This window comes from Sus scrofa, chromosome 4 (assembly GCF_054392235.1).
Source record: "Sus scrofa isolate SSC_HxYL_T2T_F1_AM1 chromosome 4, Sscrofa_HxYL_maternal_Yorkshire_Landrace_v2.0, whole genome shotgun sequence".
Taxonomy (NCBI): Eukaryota; Metazoa; Chordata; class Mammalia; order Artiodactyla; family Suidae; genus Sus; species Sus scrofa.
Genome location: NC_139386.1, coordinates 93,960,159 through 93,978,807, shown reverse-complemented (window position 1 = coordinate 93,978,807; position 18,649 = coordinate 93,960,159). Strand labels below are relative to the sequence as shown.

At 47.8% G+C, this 18,649-nt stretch overlaps 2 protein-coding genes across 35 annotated transcripts; both read right to left on the bottom strand.

Annotated features, from left to right (window-relative positions):
* Positions 1-10,686: 10,686 nt before the first annotated feature.
* Positions 10,687-12,106, bottom strand: TSTD1 (thiosulfate sulfurtransferase like domain containing 1). Of its 3 annotated transcripts, none has more exons than XR_014843991.1 (4): positions 11,987-12,106; positions 11,651-11,773; positions 10,971-11,217; positions 10,687-10,881 (listed from the first exon to the last, which is right to left on the bottom strand). XR_014843991.1 is itself a non-coding variant. In XM_085022613.1 (4 exons), exons 1-4 carry the CDS (start codon positions 12,060-12,062, stop codon positions 10,826-10,828), a joined length of 429 nt encoding a protein of 142 aa, XP_084878739.1. In that variant the 5' UTR covers positions 12,063-12,106; the 3' UTR covers positions 10,687-10,825. The 3 variants fall into 3 exon arrangements, 2 of the variants coding, with proteins under 2 accessions (XP_084878739.1, XP_001928194.2); XM_085022613.1 differs by having other exon boundaries at positions 10,687-10,886; positions 10,965-11,133; XM_001928159.5 differs by having other exon boundaries at positions 10,971-11,133.
* Positions 12,107-12,373: 267 nt separating this feature from the next.
* On the bottom strand, positions 12,374-18,217 carry USF1 (upstream transcription factor 1). Of its 32 annotated transcripts, none has more exons than XR_014842756.1 (12): positions 18,127-18,217; positions 17,717-18,044; positions 16,026-16,118; positions 15,613-15,662; positions 15,371-15,455; positions 14,937-15,038; positions 14,500-14,695; positions 14,163-14,250; positions 13,969-14,027; positions 13,671-13,815; positions 13,343-13,471; positions 12,374-13,150 (listed from the first exon to the last, which is right to left on the bottom strand). XR_014842756.1 is itself a non-coding variant. In XM_085020470.1 (12 exons), exons 3-12 carry the CDS (start codon positions 16,031-16,033, stop codon positions 13,061-13,063), a joined length of 933 nt encoding a protein of 310 aa, XP_084876596.1. In that variant the 5' UTR covers positions 16,034-16,118; positions 17,186-18,044; positions 18,127-18,217; the 3' UTR covers positions 12,374-13,060.
* Between the last annotated feature and the right edge of the window lie 432 nt (positions 18,218-18,649).

Sequence of the window (18,649 nt, the reverse complement as noted above, 5' to 3'; positions counted from 1 at the left end):
CACCAGCCTACGCCAGAGCCACAGCAACGCCGGATCCGAGCCGTGTCTGCAACCTACACCACAGCTCACGGCAACGCCGGATCGTTAACCCACTGAGCAAGGGCAGGGACCGAACCCGCAACCTCATGGTTCCTAGTCGGATTCGTTAACCACTGCGCCAAGACGGGAACTCCTATGGCTTCTAAATTCTGACTTAAAATCGAGATATCTAGGGAGTTCCCGTCGTGGCACAGCAGAAACAAATCCAACTAGGAACAACAAGACTGCAGATACGATCCCTGGCCTCACTCAGTGGATTAAGGATCTGGCATTGCCATGAGCTGCAGTGTAGGTTGCAGACATGGCTCGGATCTGGTGTTGCTGTGGCTGTGGTTTAGGCTGGCAGCTACAGTTTGGATTCAATCCTGGGAACCTCCATATGCCTCGGGTGAGGCCTTAAAAAGACCAAAAAAAAAAAAAAAAAAAAAAAAAATCAAGGTATCTTCCCCATTTTAATTCTAGGGAGGAGTTCCCATAGTGGCTCAGCAGAAACGAATCTGACTAGTATCCATGAGGACACAGGTTGGCCCCTTGGCCTCGTTTAGTGGGTTAAGGATCCAGCATTGCCAGTGAGCTGTGATATAGGTCACAGATGAGACTTGGATCTGATGCTGCTGTGGCTGTGGCATAGGCCAGTAGCTACAGAACAGAGTCAGTCCCTATCCTGGGAACCTCCATATGCCAAGGGTAGAACTTTAAAAAGATGAAAAAGAAAGAAGAAGAATTCTAGGGAGTTCCTGCTGTGGTACAGTGGCTTAACAGCTTGTCTCTGAATTGATTCTGAGCCTGGCACAGTGGGTTACAGATCTGGTGTTACAGCAACTGTGCCATAGGCCACAAATATGGCTCAGATTTGATCCCTGGGCTGGGAATTTTCATATGCTGCGAGTGAAGCCAAAAAAGGGGGGAAAAATATGTCATGCTTGATAGTTTCTTTTTGTTTTTTTCTTTTTATTTTCCTTCCTCTGATTCTCTTTATTTTTTTATTACTCAAATGAATTTATCACATCAGATTGATCATAACAATCTGATTTCACAGGATTTCCATCCCACAGCCCAAACACATCCCCCCACCCCCCAAACTGTCTCCTCCGGAGACCATAAGTTTTTTAATATCTGTGAGTCAGCATCTGTTCTGCAAAGAAGTTCAGTCTGTCCTTTTTTCAGATTCCACATGACAGTGAAAGCATTTGATGTTGGTGTCTCATTGTATGGCTGACTTCACTTAGCATGTTAGTTTCTAGGTCCATCCATGTTGCAAAAAATGCTGGTATTTCGTTCTTTTTAATGGCTGAGTAATATTCCATTGTGTATAGGTACCACATCTTCTGGATCCACTCCTCTGTCGATGGACATTTAGGTTGTTTCCATGTCTTGGCTATTGTAAATAGTGCTGCAATGAACATTGGAGTACATGTGTCTTTGCGAGTCGTGGTTTTCTCTGGCTAGATGCCCAGGAGTGGGATTGCTGGATCAAATGGTAGTTCTATGTTTAGTTTTCTGAGGCATCTCCATCCTGCTTTCCACAGTGGTTGCACCAATTTACAATCCCACCAACAGTGTACTAGGGTTCCTTTTTCTCCACACCCTCTCCAGCACTTAGTGTTGAAAGGATGAAAATGCAACCTGACTCTCCCAGAACCCAGGAAGTTAATAAGAAGCTCTAAATGCCCTCGAATTCCAGACCCTGTTCCCTATAGGTAAAAGATCATACTTTTTGCTGTTTTAGGGCTTGCTTTCTGCTCTGTACAAAACTTTGTGGAAAGGGAAAAACAGGCCCCTGAGTATGTGCCTCTATGCTTGAAACTTCTTGAAACTGCTCCTAACTGCTTGTTTGGCTTCTGTAAACCTGCTTGCATAAGATAAAAAGAGAAGTCAATCGCCTAACCGACCCCAGTAAGATCGGGCGTGCCACAAAATGTTGAAAATCCTGATAAATATATCTTGGTGACAATATGTCTCCCCCACCCAGAGACAAGCACAAACATGTAACTCCAGAACAACTTAAAATTAATTGGTCCACAAAGCGCGGGCTCTCGAAGTTTTAAATTGACTGGTTGACAATATTTTAAAATGATTAGTTTATAAAAGCGTGGGCTTTGTTGTGAACCCCATAAAAGCTGTCCCGACTCCACACTCGGGGCCGCAGTCCTCTACCCCTGCGTGGCGTACGACTGTGGGCCCCAGCGCGCTCGGAATAAAAATCCTCTTGCTGTTTACATCAAGACCGCGTCTCGTGAGTAATTTGGGGTGTCGCCTCTTCCGAGTCAGGACGAGAGGGATTTTCACTCGACTGGCCTTTCAGTGTTTGTAGACTTTTGGATGATGGCCATTCTGGCTGGTGTAAGGTGGTACCTCAGAGAGATTTTGATTTACATCTCTCTAATAATGAGTGATGTTGAACATCTTTTCATGTGTTTCTCGGCCATCTGTATGTCTTCTTTGGAGAACTGTCTGTTTAGATCTTCTGCCCATTTTTTGATGAAGTTGTTTGTTTTTGGGGTATGGAGCTGCAGAAGTTGTTTATAAATTTTGGAGATTAATCCTTTGTCAGTCGATTCACTTGCAAAGATTTTCTCCCATTCTGTGGGTTGTCTTTTTATGTTCTTTAGGGTTTCCTTTGCTGTGCAGAAATCTTTTTTTTTTTTCTTTCTTTCTTTCTTCTTTTTAGGGCCACACCTGCAGCATATGGAGATTCCCAGGCTAGGGGTCTAATGGAACTTACAGCTGCTGGCCTACACCACAGCCACAGCAACTCAGGATCCAACCCGAGTCTGTGAGCTGTACCTTTGCTCACAGCAATGCCAGATCCTTAACCCACTGAGCGAGGCCAGGGATCAAACCTGCATCCTCATGCATACTAGTCAGATTTGTTTCTGCTGAGCCATGATGAGAACATGAGAACTCTCCTTTTTTTTTTTTTAAGTTGAAGTATAGTTGATTCACAGTATTTGTTAGTTTCAGGTGTATAGCAAAGTGATTTGGTGATACATACATATATTCTCTTTTTTTGTCCTTTTAGGGCTGCACCCACAGCATATGGAAGTTCCTGGGCTAGAGGTTGAATCAGAGCTACAGCTGCGGGCCTACGCCACAGCCACAGTAACGCAGGATCTGAGCTGTGTCTGTGACCTAAACCATAGCTTGCAGCAACGCTGGATCCTTAACCCACTAAGCAAGGCCAAGGATAAAACCTGAGTCTTCATGGATCCTAGTTGCTTTTGTTAACCACTGAGCCATGACAGGAATGCCTCTTTTTTTTATTCTTTCCCATTATAGGTTATTACAGGCTATTGAATATAGTTTCCTGTCCTATACAGTAAATCCTTGTTATCTATTTTATGCATATAGTGTGAATCTCTTAATCTCATACTCCTAATTTAATTTATCCTTCCCCTTTAATTTATCCCACCACCTCCCCGTTTTGTATGTCTCTGAGTCTGTTTTTGTTTTTTAAGTTCATTTTCACTTTTTTTTTTTTTTTTTTTTTGGCCTTTTTAGGACCACACTAGAGGCATACAGAAGTTCCCAGGCTAGAGGTCAAATTGGAGCTGCAGCTGCCGCCCTACACCACAGCCACAGCCACAGCAATGCCAGATCCAGGCCACATCTGTGACCTTCACTGCAGCTCATGGCAATGCCAGATCCTCAACACACTGAGCAGGACTAGGGATCAAACCTGCATCCTCACGGTTACTAGTCAGGTTTGTTACCACTGAGCCACAGTGGGAACGCCTATTTTTTTTTTTTTAATGGCCACACCAGCATATGGAAGTTTCCAGGCCAGGAACTGAATCCAAGCTGCAGCTGCAAACTACACTGTAGCTGTGGAAATGCCAGATCCTTTTACCCACTGTACCTGGCAGGGATCAAACGTGCCCCTCCACAGCAAGCCCCAGCTGTTGCAATCGGCTTCTTAACCCACTGCCCCAATAGTATAGGGAACTCCTACACTATTTTTAGGGAGTTCCTGTTGTGGCACAGTAGAAACGAATCCAACTAGTATCCATGAGGATGAGGGTTCGATCCCTGGCCTCACTCAGTGGGTTGGGGATCTGGCATTGTTGTGAGCTGTGGTATAGTTTGCAGGTGTGGCTTGGATCTGTTGTTGCTGTGGCTGTGGCCAGCAGCTGCAGCTCCTATTCAACCCCTAGCCTGGGAAATTCCATAGGCTGCCAAGTGCGGCCCTAAAAAGCTAAATAATAGTAATAATAATAAATTAATGTAAATAGGTCATTCCCATCGTGGCTCAGCAGAAACAAATCTGAGTAGTATCTGTTAGGATGCAGGTGCAATCCCTGGTCTCGCTCAGTGGGTTAAGTATCCCGTGTTGCCATGAGCTGTGATGTAGGTCACAGATGCAGCTTGGATCCTGCATTGCTGTGGCTGTGGCAGAGGCTGGCAACTACAGCTCACATTGTACCCCTAGTCTGGGAACCTCCATATGCCATGGTGCAGCCCTAAAAATAATAATAATAATAATAATAATGAATAATCTGTTTTTCTATAGTCCAATTCCTGTGTCTAAATGTGCTTTGAGTTTTCTTGTTTGGTTAATATGAATTCCGGGAGACTTGGTCTATTATTAATCATGTAAACACTAACTGAAATGAAACGGGTGTAGTTGTAATAACAGCAGACAGAATAGACTTTAAGATAGGAAGCATCACCAGAAATAAAGAAGGACATAATGAGAAAAGGATCCATTCTGGAGGAAGCATAACAATTTAAAATCTGTAACATCAAATGACATAGTCTCCAAGTATACAAGTAAAAATGCCAAAAAAAAAAGGGAGGAAAGACATGGCGAGAGATTAAACATACCTCTATAAGAATAAGTAAAGAGGAGTTCCCGTCGTGGCTCAGTGGTTAACGAATCCGACTAGGAACCATGAGGTTGTGGGTTCGATCCCTGGCCTTGCTCAGTGGGTTAAGGATCCAGCATTGCCGTGAGCTGTGGTGTAGGTTGCAGACATGGCTCAGATCCCACGTTGCTGTGGCTCTGGCGTAGGACGGCAGCTACAGCTCCAATTAGACCCCTAGCCTGGGAACCTCCATATGCCGTGAGAGCGGCCCTAGAAATGGCAAAAAAGACAAAAATATGTATAATAATAATAATAGTAAGCAGAGGAAAAAAATCATTAAGAGCTATAGATTTGAACAAAATAATTAAACCGTGCCTGACATATAGTACAGTGCACCCCCAAACTGCAGAATATACCCTCTTTTCAAGTGTTCATGGATCATATACAAAAACTGACCATACACTTAGCTATAAAGCAAGTCTTGACATGGTTTAAAAGATGCACATCACACAGTGTTTGTTTTCTGACCACAGCAGTGTTTAAATGAGTGTGTAAAAAGTCATCAAACTACACACTTAGGCTGACTCTTCTTTTTTTTTTTTTTTCTTTTTAGGGCCACACCTGGGGCATATGGAAGTTCCCAGGCTAGGGGTAGAATTAGAGCTGTAGCTGCCAGCCTACACCACAGCCGCAGTAACACAGGATCCTTAACCCACTGAGTGAGGTCAGGGATCAAACCCACTTCCTTATGGATACTAGTCAAGTTCATTAACGCTGAGCCACGATGGCAATTCCTATGCTGACTCTCTTTCTTCTTCTTCTCCTCCTTCTTCTGCTGCACCTGTGGCATGTGGAACTTCCTGGGCCAGGGATAGAACCTGTGCCACAGCAGTGACCAGAAGTGCTTCAGTGACTATGCCAGATCCTAAGCCTGTTGCAAGAATTCCCCTGACTCTTCTATTACACGTATTTTCTTTTTCTTTTTCTTTTTTTTTTTTTTTTTTTTTTGTCTTTTGAGTTTTTAGGGCCACACCTGCAGCATATGGAGGTTCCCAGGCTAGGGGTCTCATCGGAGCTGCAGCTGCCAGCCTACACCAGAGCCACAGCAATGCCAGATCCAAGCCGAGTCTGTGACCTACACCACAGCTCATTGGCAACGCTGGATCCTTAACCCACTGAGCGAGGCCAGGGATCGAACCTGAAACTTCATGGTTCCTAGTCAGATTCATTTCCTCTGCACCATGACGGGAACTCCTGTATTTTCTTTTTAAAAATGCACTTTTCCACTGCCAGTCGTTAGTTCCCTTCCATCAAGTTTCAATAATATCTATGTTATTTTATTTACCTTCTTGTGTTTACTCATATATACATCTCACAGGTTTTATATGATAGGCACTTTACATATGTTATTATCCCAGTAAACTTTCACAACCATCTACAGAGATAAGTCTTTTAACCCTGATTTTACAGATAAGTTAGAATTGGAATAGTTAAAAAGTAACTTGCAATGACCACCAAGTAGTGCTGAGTCAGAACTGGACCTCAGAATTCTGATTCATGGCTTTTGCTCTTTATATAATAACATACTACCACTTGTGGGTATTATTCCCAACTCCCCCCCCCCCACCTACTTGAATGTCCCTGCCTAGGAATTATTAAACACTTCAACAAAATTCAACATTGATTGAGTACCTCCTTTATACTGGGTTCTGGGTTTTTTGTTTTGGTTGTACCCAGGGCATGTGGAAGTTCTTAGGCCAGGGATCGGTTGAACCCACATCACAGTAGTGACCCAACCTGCTGCAGCGATGCCAGATCCTTAACCTGCTAGGCCACCAAGGAACTCCCTCGGTTCTGGTTTAATTGTTAGCCATACAAAAGTGAAATAAACAGTCCCTCCCCTTAAATAGTTCAGTCCAAAGGGGAAGAACTACACAAGTTATATTACAGTGTGATAGTGCTACATAGAGATGTGTACTTTATTTACTGTTTTCATGTTTCTTTTGTCCTTCATGAATCAGTTACGTAATCTTATCTGGTTATTTTTCTCCATTTGCCTTCAGCATAAAAGCTCTCTGGATGAAGACAGTGAGTGTTCTGCCAAATACATTCTTCTAATTCTTGTGAAATTCAGAGTGGTAGAAAAGAGGCTGGAAGCGTCCCAAACAGGAGGAATGGTGAGTAAAGGTCAGGGTCAAGTAGTAGGGTCTACTTAGCCCATTAAAGAAACCAGCCCGATGGGAGCTGGCCCTGAAAGATATGTTTGAAAAGCCAGGGTGATGCCAGATCCAGACTAGAAACAGCTGGAAAGGCCAGGCCAAGACACATACTTGAGCCACTAGGCAACAAGGACCTATTGTAAAATATCAACTCTGACTGATAAGATTAAAATGTTACTTTAAAATTCCTCAGGCAGTGATGTGTCAGAAAGACTGACTTTAGAAGATTCTGGGAGTTCCCCTAGGGTGCAGTGGAAACAAATCCAACCAGGAACCATGAGGTTGGGGGTTCGATCCCTGGCCTCACTCAGTGGGTTAAGGATCTGGCACTGCCGTGAACTACGGTGTAGGTCACAGATGTGGCTCAGATCCCAGGTTGCTATGGCTGTGGTGTAGGCCAGCAGCTGCAGCTCCGATTCAACCCCTAGCCTGGGAACCTCCATATGCCGCGGGAGCAGCCCTAGAAAAGGCAAAAAGACAAAAAAAAAAAAAAAAAAAAAAAAGGAAGAAGTCACGTCTGAGACACTAGAGGTAAGGAAATGAAAGCCAGTTCCTCCTCTGAGGAATTCGCAAACAACTGAGAGAAGATAACCAACAAAAATGTAATGTAGTGGATACGATGGCATGGTCAACACAAACCTAGGGTAAAGTATGGTGAGAGAGAGAAGTCTGTTACAGCCTGGAAAGGCAGAAGGAAAGGGAAAGACACAGAGCTGGTAAACTAGCTCTTCGGCCTCACCCGCTGAACTAGTTAGCTATGAGGAAATGAAAAGGGAATGTTAAAGGGCAAGGTAATGGGTTGGAACAGCCTATGAAGATTATGAAACTTAAAGTTAATGAGGAAGAAAGAGGAATGTTCCCTTAACAATGATCAAGCCAGAGGGCATGGTCGCAGAGTGGACCAGCTCAGTTTACTTCCAGGAGCCTCTCTAACCTTCATCAGCTAAACTGAAGAAAGCAAACAGTATAGGTTGGCAGACCAGGAAGGAAACTAGAAAACTAGTTTAGGTGATATAAGATGGAAAATGGTTGCCTCGAAAGAGATGGGGGATGGAATTGACTAGAAAAGGGCCCCAGAGAAATTCTGGGGATTTCATTGTTCTTGTTCTTGCTTAGGATGCTTGTTACCAGTAAGCATGCAATTGTCGAAACTCCTCAAACTAAACACTTAAGGACTGTGCATTTTATTGTAGGTAGATTATGCAAGAAAGAAAGAAAGAAAGAAAGGAAGGAAAGAAAGAAAGGAAGGAAAGAAAGAAAGAAATGCCATAATTAAGTTCTAAAGCTTGAGGAGGGAAAAAGAGAAGACCAAAACAGTTAAGACTCAAAGTGGGAAACTAGACCCCAGGAAAAATTTCCCAACCAGCCTGAGAACCGAAGCAATTTGAGTATTTGGAGAAAGAGTAAATGACACCTATCATTTGCCAGACCCTAGACTAGACTCCTTTACATATTTCAAATTTATCTCCAGACCCAACGATGTCCAGCTAAGTTCAGACAGTACCGTGATAGGAAATGAGTGAAATTAGTCTGTGGAAGGTGGCGCGCCCAGACAAATGAAGACTGTATACAGCGTGCAGTGTAGACTGTGAGGTAAAAGATGTAGGAGGGCTGGGTACAGTCCCGAAGGCAAAGTGAAAAGTAGCGGTAAGAGAAAGTCGAGAAATGCAGGACAAGTCTGAAGGGATGTCTTCAGAAATTTGAAAAATCAGACTACTGGGTCCATCTCTGACTTGATCTTTTCTTTCATAAATTAAGGAATAAACTTCTTAAAAATCAAATGTAAAAGTCAACTGCGCCATGGAAGTATTTAAAAGGTCTGGAGGGATATGCGTGAAACTATGCAGCTTACCAGAAGGAAGTTACATACCTGCTGCATAATGTTGAATTCTGTTTCGAGTGCATATGAAATTCCCCACAAGGAAAATCCTTTTTTTGTTTGTTTATTTAATGGCCACACCCTGGGCATACAGATGTTCCTGGGCCAGGCATTGAATCTGAGCTGAAACTGCAGCAACACCAGATCCTTTAACCCACTATACTCAGATCCTTTAACCCACTACACTGGAACCCACGCCTCTACAGTGACTCAAGCCGCAGCAGTCAGATTCTTTCTTTTCTTTCTTTTTTTTTTTTCTTTTTTTGGCTTTTTAGAGCCATACCCATCGCTTATGGAGGCTCCCAGGCTAGGGGTTGAATCAGAGCAACAGCTGCCAGCCTACACCACAGCCACAGCAATGCAGGATCCAAGCCATGTCTGTGACCTACACCACAGGTCAAGGCAATGCCGAATCCTTAACCCACTGAAGAAGGCCAGGGATCGAACCCGAAATCTCATGGTTCCTAGTCGGATTCATTTCCGCTGAGCCACGACGGGAACTCCTTGCAGTCAGATTCTTAACCCACTGTGCCACAGCGGTAAGGACTTTTTTTTTTTTTTTAATTTTTAATTAAATATTGTTAAATCTATTGTGGGATCAGAGAACAGTGTTGATAAAAACTGGGATCTGTTTCTGATGGCATAGGGGGAGCTCCTCGCACTTGTAATCTGTGTTTGACACATGTACACATGTGTACATGGGATTAAGGGTGGTAGCCATTCCTTCACCCAACTGCCTGGGACAGCCCTTTCCGTCTCCTCAACACAGTGACAAAACCTCAGGAAAGTAAAGTTGGGGCTGGGAACCCAACTTGAAGATCTAGTGCAAGGACAGGCAAATTTTTTTTTTGGCCATGCCTGTAGCATGCAAAAGTTCCTGGGCTAGGGATTGAACCTGAGCCACAGCAGCGACAATGCTGGATCCTTAACCACTGAGCCATCAGGGAACTCCCAAACTTTTTCTATAAAGGTCTGAATACATAAAAATGTAAGGCGTTGAAAAACATATAGGAGTCCCCATCGTGGTTCAGTGGTTAACAAACCCAACTAGTATCCATGAGGACTCAGGTTCGATCCCTGGACTCACTTGGTGGGTTAAGGATCCAGCATTACTATGAGCTATGGTGTAGGTCGCAGATGAGGCTTGGATCTGGCGTTGCTGTGGCTGTGGTGTAGGCCAGCAGCAACAGCTAGGATTAGACCCCTAGCCTGGGAACCTCCATATGCTGTGGGTGCGGCCCTAAAAAAAAGACAAAAAAACAAAAAGAAAAAAAAAAGAAAAATATATAGTCTCTCTTGCAACTCTTCTGCCATTTTTGCACAAAAGTAGCCATAGATAATATGTAAACAAATGGTCATGGCAGAAAAACCAAATGGGGCCATAGTTTGTTGACCTCTGATCTAGAGCAGGGGTTCTGGTTCCTGAATGCATATTAGAATCACTTGAGGGGCTCATAAAACCATTAATGCCCAGGTCCCAAGCTCGAGATTCCAAATCTGAGATGGAGCCCAAGCTTTTTTTTTTTTTTTTTTTTAATAAAGTATCAAGAGATTCTGATGTGAATCCTGGACTTAAAACAACTGTTCTAGAATTATAGTCTCTTGACAAAGTGCTAAGTGTTTTTGTTTGTGTGTGTGAAGGGTGGGGAGGTAGATGAATGTTGGAAGAAGGACCTAGGGCTGAAGTGAGGTCTAGATGTAGAATTGTTTTCAGTCCACCTGACAAATTAAGCGCTTCCAGTACTTTAATTAAATGCTCTTTATTTGATGCTTTTGCGTGCACAGCACTATAAGAAGTTACCCAACCCAACAAGTCAGCGCCATCATCACTCTTAGTAAAGGTGGCCATGGACAGGGGGAGGGAGCATTCAGTAAACCACCTTCTACCTAGCCTTCTTTCTGGAACCATTCTCTATAGGCCCCTTCGTAGTTCCGAGCCCTGTGGAGAAAAAGAGGCGTGAGGGAAGGACGTGCCCAGGAGGCAGTCCCCAGTCACTCCCCCGATAGCAATCCACATTGTCCCCATACCCTTTGTATCCAAGGCCCTGTGCCAACTGTGTGGCCTGCAAGCCCCTCTTGCCCATCTGACAGAAGAAAATGAGGTTCTCTTCTTCCAGCTTTGGCTTCTCGGCAGAGTACAAAGCCTTGAAAGCAGCTGGCTCCATCTGCAGGGCACTTTCCAACTCTGACACTGGGAGGACGCGTCAGAGGACAGAATGGAAAGCCGGCAGTTAGGCAATCTCAAGATCAGAGGTTGGGCCTGGAAGGACCGGTCCTGTGGTGGAACAAATCTCCAGGGGGCTCCAAAACAACACATGGTGACCACACCCCCACCCCCACCCCCACCTCAAGAACAAGATTAGTCTACTTGCACATGAAGACAGCCAAATAAGCTTTAAGTGGAAGCCACTTCCCTAGTTTTAAGGACCAGGCGGACTCAGGAATCCAGCCTTGGGGAGGTCCAGCATGTAGAGAAAGGCTGACCTGCCCCTTCCTCATTGCCTGTTATTCCCTCAAACTGGAAGGGCAAGTTCTGCTGCCAGAATCCGCCTCCAATCAAAGGGAAGTACGGGTTGGTGGGGCTACAGGGAATACAGGGCCCCCCTAATCAGGGTCTTTCCCACACTATCTTAAGTGAGGTCCCATCGGCTAGGAGCCTCCAGGTCTGTCTCACTCCACCACAGGGGCATCCCCTCACAATCCCATACCCGGGATGTTGAGCGCCCCAGGGATGGTCCCAGCGGCCGCCTCCTCCCTAGATCGCACGTCGATGAGCCGGGCCCGGCCTGAGGCTAGCAGCGAACGGAGTTCAGAGAGCGAGACCGTGGGCTCTGAGGAAGGAGGCACGAGAGCCTTGAGAGGCGCAGGACCGCGAGGCCAGGCTACCCCGGCGACCCCTCACCTGGCAGTTCCCCAACCCCGCGGGGGTTGCGTGAGGACCCCTCCGCACGCCCCTTCGCGCCTCCCGCCGCGGACACCTCCACCCGGGGGCTTCACGTGCTCCGAGGGCCACATGGAGATCCCAGGTCTCCCCCTGCAGGTACCTCCAGCCATGGTGCGCGCCGCAAAAGCGAGCTTCAGGAATGTGGCCCCGGCCCGCCCCCTCGGTGCCCGCAGCATCTCTCCCGCCCTCCCGAAGCTGGAGCCGGAGCCAAGTCGAGACCGGAACCGGAAGCGAAGGCACCGCCTCCCGCACCGCCCCCGAGGCACCTATTCCTGGTGCCCTCAATACACACCAGATAAAGAAACCCTCGCGATTGCCAGGCATGGGTGGGCAACCACGCACTGCCCTGTCCCAGGTAGTGGGACTCAAGAGTAAGTAGTATAGGAGCAGTACCCCACCCTAATCTTGGCCCAACCCTAATTGGTCAAAGCGCAGTGTGTTCCCTCCCTTCCACCCTGGGGCCCACAAAAGGAAGAACAGGAGACAATTGTGGCTCTGAACATTTTATCTTAAAAAAAAAAAAAAAAAAAAAAGGAAAGGAAAGGGAAAAAAAAAAAAAAAAAAACCATCCCCACAAGGGGGTTAGGCCCCCAGTGGGCCCCTGCCTGTTGTTCTCCCTCGTTCCAGAGACTTCTGCATAGGCCTTAGCTGCTCACTGGCCAATCCCCTCTTCCTGGGGCAGCAGCCACTGCTAAGCATCCTATCCCCACTTTTTGCTAAAGCCTGTTCCCCAGAGTCCTCAGGTGCACATCTGAGCTCCAAGGAAAGGAAGAACCAGTGGAAGCGCCAGAGTCCTGGGGCAAGACAGAGCACTGCTTGTCAGCAGACCCTCTGCTGGCACTCTAAGCAAGCACAGGGCAAGCCCCCCAGTTTAGTGTGTCCCGTATCCAGCATGGAGACAGCACATGCATTGTGCGAGAGGAGCACAAGGGCCCAGGGGCTGCATGGTGGGGTTGGGCAAGGCTGTCAGTGCACATCCACATGTGTGTTTCACACCACTGCAGGCTGCTGTGTCACAGGGCCTCAGTTCAGAGACACACCTTCTGGACTTCCCCCAGTCCCACGCCAGAAGTGGGCAGTGAGGGAAAGGGGCACGGGGTTAGCCTGTTGCTCCTGGGCTATCTGCAGTTCTCAGAAAGGGGCTGTAGGGCCCAAAGCCCCTGAATCCCCAGAGTTAGTTGCTGTCATTCTTGATGACGACCTCTACTCCATGGTGCCGCAACTGAGCTCGTAGCAGCAGATTCTTGTTTTTAAGATCTTCCACCTGACATAGGAAAGAGGCAGTAAGGGGAGTTAAGTAGAAAAGTTGGTACAGCCAAGTTCCTGAGCTTACTGGGACATCCACTGGCGAGGAGAAAAAGATAAAGCCCTCTCTCTGGAAAGCAAAGTAAGGAGTCCCAAATTGGGTTAGTGCTGTGGAGGTTGAGGACGGCTGTACTGAAGGTGGGGGTCTAACCTGCTGTCGAAGCACATCATTATCCAACTGCAGTTGGTCAAGCCCCTGCAGTTCTTCAGACAACCGGTGGTTACTCTGCCGAAGCTCCTGGATATAATCACAGGCTTTGGACAGAATTCCACCTTTACTCTGTAAGAAAAAGCCAACACAATGAGGACTAGGAGGTGAGATACTTAGGTTGCTTTCCAAAAGCATGTTCAGGCTTTGGAACTCATTTTCCCTTCAGGGTGTTGGAATAACATCTCCCAGGGATTCAGGAACATCAGAGAAAGATAAGAAAAGACTACTGCCATGTGTGCCCACTCTCTTCCATTTCTGGAAACAATACCAGGAGACAGAATTCAGGCATCCTGCCCACTACCAGGGTCTTTCCATGACCTGGCCAGACTTGGTGCTCTCCATGGAGCAGTCTGGGATGATCTTGGACAGCTGTACAATCCAGTTGTTAATCTTGTCTCGACGGCGGCGTTCCACTGTGGGGGCAGGGGGAGCAGAGGACAAGGTGACTTGAAGAGAACTCACCAAAGGCCCCAAGGTGGTAACATTTCTTAACCTTTCCCCCCAGTGTCACTGCTGTCCCCAGCCCGACCAGACAGCTCCAAGCTTCACACTCAGATCACACCCACCTTCATTATGCTGAGCCCTGCGTTTCTCATCCCGAGTTGTCCGAGGAGCTTCTGACTTCCTAACAACAGAGCCCAGGGTAGCCAGAGTGAGGGAACGTCAAGAAATAAGATTGGAGATTGGGTAAGGGAGGACATCAAATCTGGAAAGAATCAAGACCATTCCCAGTAACTGAGATGAAACAAGGGTCACTCACGGGGAATAAGGGTGGGTCCTGGGAGCAATAGAGCGCTGGCTGCCACCTTGTAACACTTCTTGTGGTGACATCATCACAAAGAACTGACCTGTGAAGATGTAGGGGAGGTGCTGTCAGGACATGGGACTAGGAACCTCACCAAGCTCTAAGGCCAAAGCCCTGGGACCCTCCTCTAAAAAGAACATCCTTCCTCCTGCTGGAAGGGCAGCCCCGGACTCACTGCCTACCCAGGTCTTAGTGATCATTAAGGGATCATGAATAAAGGCCCACTGCCCACCGGTTGTGTCCCACAGTCTATCCTAGACCCTCCAGCCAGCATCCTCACACAATATCTCACCAGTGCCAGGAGGGGTCGCCTGCCCCAGTAGTGCCTCTGAGCCCTGGGTAGTAACAACAGCTGCTGTACTCCCCGATGTGGTACCCCCTGCCCCATCTCCCACTGCAGTGCTGGGGAAGTAAGTATAGTGCGTCTCAGCAGCTGTCCCCTCTGTGTCAACTGCATCATCACTCGTGAACGCACCCTGGATCACGGCCTGGGAAAGGGAGCAGAAGAAAAGAGAGAAGTGACAGTCAGATACTTTCAGTGCATTACTCTACTACTTCTATCCCTAGGGAGGAGGGAAGTAGAAACATCCAGAAAGGGAGAGCCTAGAGCTTTGGGTCAAGGCAGCTATAGCTGCCTCACCATCCCGTGCCACACCCCCATCCTATTGGTTCCCTTCTTCGTCTCCATACTCAGAGCTCCAGTCCCCTCCCCAGTCCATACGCCTGTACCTGGGTCATGGATTGAGTGGCAGGGTAGCCACTGATGGCGCCAGTCCCCTCAGTCTGGCCATCCAGCTGCCCCTCAGACACCTGGATCACCCTGTACATCACCTAGAGGCAAGGAGGAAAAGGGAAGAAGGGGAAGGGAGAACAAGAGAGTAAGTGCCAGGGACAGGGTCCCCAAACAAGAATCCTTCAGAAACATACAGTTAGCCATTCCCTTGCCTTTCCCCATATAGAGGTTTCAGCATAACCCCTACCCCACACCAATCTCTACTCCACCCCCCACCTTCCAGACAGTCCACATCTTCACCTCATCCTCCAATCCAGGTCTCCCCATGTGACAGGTTCAGTTACCTCCCCCATTCCCAATCCCAGATAACACCTGCAGCCACCTGGCCCCCTCCCTTACCTGGCCCCCATTTTCAGTTCGGAAGACGTACTTGACGTTGGGGTCAGGGAAAGTGGCAGCTGACTGGATGCTGGCAATTGCCACACTGGTTGGGTCCTCCCCAGTTGCCACCGCACCTGAATTAAAAGGAAAAGTCTGTGAGTTACTGCCTTTTCCTCTCTGTTCCACCTACGTGTCATTTAGAAGAAGGTTACACAAGTGATGGGCCCATGGGGTGGGGGAGAGGCCCCAGTGGGCTCTTGGTCTTAGCTCAGTTCTGTTTCTCCCACTTACCTTCCTGAATCTGCACTGTCCCCTCTTCCGTTTCAGCTGTTTTCTGCTGCCTGTTTGTGAGGGGACAAAAAAATATGGGAAAAAGTGAATGAAAAGCTCACTGGCCCAATAACATATGGCTCCCAAACTCACTGGCACTCCCAGCAGATGCTCGGTTAGGTCAGAATAACAAGAGCTAGTATTTATTTAGTGCTGAGCTAAGCACTTAACAGGCAATATCTTACTTAGTACTAAGAACAGCACTGTGTGGTAGGTAGCACTGCCTGCATTTTATAAACAGGAAACCAGATCACATAGCTAGGTGATGGAGCTGGGACCTAAATCTAGGTCTGCCTGACTCCAGAATCAGTGCTCTTAGCCATTTTGCATTCTCCCAGGCCTCCCAAACCAGACCCTACCTCTTCTTCACTCACCCCTTCATCTCTCTGTGAGGGGGCACATCCGAGGAACTGGTCCTTCTTTGGAAGTCTTCGTATCTCCTGCCTCACAGGCCTGAGTGCTAAGTCCTGGTAGAAATCAGGAAGTCTAGTGAGTCTAAGAAACTGGAAGTCTCCTCTTTCTAGAACTAGGCTCCATGAAGACACATCCAGGAACATAAACCAATCATCTGCAGGGGACAATCAGCTTTCTCCATTCTGATGCTGAAGACTGTCTACAGTGACTGAAAGAGCAATTATATGAATAGTGTTTCTTGCCCCTCCAATTATCACTCCAACTCCTGATGGAGAAGAGATAATTATACTGAAAGACTAAGAAATAACGTATTTCTGGATGGATTATTATTAAAGCTATCATGATCTGCCATGACATGGAGATTAGAAGGACCATGTTTAGACCACAGCTATCAAAAAACACAAGGTCTTGGATGTTGATGCTTCTTCCCACTTCTCAAGCATATATTGTACATCAAGAAATTCCTGTCCTCAAATCTAAGAAAGGGAAACCTGAACCCACTGGAGAACCTCCAGAACCATAAAAGACCAGATTTGGCCCTTGGGCATCATTCTACTGACAGGGCTCTTGTTTTGGGAGTCCAGATTTACCTCATTCATTAAAGACCCTAAAGCCCAAGTGTATCCTCTTCAAGCCCCTTCTATTTTATTCACTAAGCCTTCCTGTAGAACACAGTTGCTAAAATGTTGCCATGACAACTCCAAATCAACCAAGCCTCAGCAAGAAGAGGGAAACTCCAGGTTCAGGGTTTGGAAGAAGAGATAATGGAGGAAGAATCCATCTAAGAGGTGCCTGCCTTACAACCCTGACACTGAAGTTCTCTTGCGGCACAGCGGTAAGGATCCAGCAGCAGTTGTCACTGCAGTGGCCTGGGCTGCTGCTGCGGTGCGGGTTCAACTCCCGTCCTGGGAACTTCCACATGCCCGCCCCCACCCCCTGCTAGGCCAAAAGAAAAAAAAAAAAAAAAGACCCTGACACCCAGTGGGGGTAAGTGAGGGTGGCGGCGGCAGGAAAAACAAAGGGCTGAGAAGACAGATGCCTCTAGAAAGAAATAGCAATATAGTACAAAGCAATAAGTAATCCCGACAGGAAAGGGGTAAGATTTTTTTAAGTTCTCTACCTGTAAGGGTCTCCCAAACCTTTATCTTCAGCGGTTAAGTCATGGAAAGCCCATATCCAAAGTGTTCACAAAAAAGAAAAAAAAAGGAACTGAAAATGAAACTGTCCGGAGCAAGTAGCGCTGCAATTAAGATCCGGTCCCTAAGGGGGAAGTAGCACCAGTATTTCGGGACCACCTACCTCTCCATCCTCGAACGTACGGAGGAAGTGCCCCTCTGAAGCTTGCTGCGCTGACAGCAGAAGGAAGCAATGAAACAAGAGGGCAGGGCAGAGGAGGCGTCTCTATGGCCCACAGCTGTCAGCCGGGGCAGCCTCTGAGGACGCCCAGCAACGGGGTCAAGATACTTATTCAAATCTTAGTAGGGCATCCAGAAGCATTTCCTGAGCGTTAGGGGTATGCGACAGGAAAGTGGGATAGGATGTCGTAGCGTGCACGCTCAGGCAAAGGGGGGGGGGGGGAGAGCCCTGGCTAAGTCTGGACACAAAGGGAAAATAATCAAGTCCCCAAAGAAGGCTGGCGCCTAGACCTTGCCTGAGAATGCGGCGTCTCCCTGCAGGCCCATCAAGCAGTAGGCGCTTAAGAGCTGAGCGCCGGTCGGGCGCGAGCCCAGGAGCCCGCGCCGTGACCCGTCCAGCCCGGCCCGTCACATCCCGAGACCCCGCTGCTCCGCAGAGGCAGGAATTGAGGCCGGGGGTTCAGCGGATCCCGTGGTCTTGGCCCCGCGGCCCGCGGCTGCCATCGAAGGAGAGCGCGCCCGGGGGCGGGGAGTGAGTTCGGCCCACAAAAGGGGGTAGGAGATAAAGATCAGGCACGGCCCCCTCCCTCCAAACAAAAGCTTCCGCCCCAGGAGTTTCTGGACCTAAAAAACGGAAATAAAATCGAAGCTGCTCTCCCCCGCCTGCCCACCCAGTCTCCAGACTCTCGTCGGGTCCTGCACTCACCAGCCAAGGCCGCCGCAGGCTCCTATTTCCCTGGACCGAGTTCTCCCTCTCTCGACTCGGGTAGCTCCTTGGACAGCTGATCATGCGCACTACCGGCTCACAGCCATGTTGGTGAGGGGCGGAAGTGTCTCCTCCCGTCCGCCCAGCCTACACAGCCTCTGTGCTGCCCCACTTCCGTTCGCTCCATCTTGCCGGGGGCTGAAGGATGCGAGCGTGTTGGAGGTGTTGCTGGGGTGGGGAAGAAGCCACGACCGGGGATCCTTGGAGAATGACACTGAAGTCCTAGTCGCTCTAGCAAGGACGGAAGAAAGACGACTAACTTGGTGCTACTATTTTTCTGCTGGACAGGGCCTTTTTAGCTCCAGGAGAAGGGCGTGAGAGAGGCCAGCTTGGATCAAGCGAGGGACATCGGATGGAGGCGCCATCTTTAACAAGGGCTCTTTGGGAGGCCATCTTGGATCAGTATACCTGTTTGTGGTTGCTTATTAGACATTAGGACATAGCTGGTATAAATAGATCTGGA

What these genes read in the sequence shown, in the direction of transcription:
- USF1 (XM_085020470.1), bottom strand. An exon ending in GGCGACCCCTCCTGGCACTG is followed by an intron (nt 14,251 to 14,499) that starts GTGAGATATTGT and finishes ACATCTTCACAG; the next exon opens with GTCAGTTCTTTGTGATGATG. An exon ending in CAGGGCTCAGCATAATGAAG is followed by an intron (nt 13,816 to 13,968) that starts GTGGGTGTGATC and finishes CTGCCCCCACAG; the next exon opens with TGGAACGCCGCCGTCGAGAC.
- TSTD1 (XM_085022613.1), bottom strand. Translation starts at nt 12,062, where the DNA reads ATGCTGCGGGCACCGAGGGGGCGGGCCGGGGCCACATTCCTGAAGCTC. An exon ending in GGCGCGCACCATGGCTGGAG is followed by an intron (nt 11,774 to 11,986) that starts GTACCTGCAGGG and finishes CTCCTTCCTCAG; the next exon opens with AGCCCACGGTCTCGCTCTCT. An exon ending in CTTGGATACAAAGGGTATGG is followed by an intron (nt 10,887 to 10,964) that starts GGACAATGTGGA and finishes CCTCTTTTTCTC; the next exon opens with CACAGGGCTCGGAACTACGA.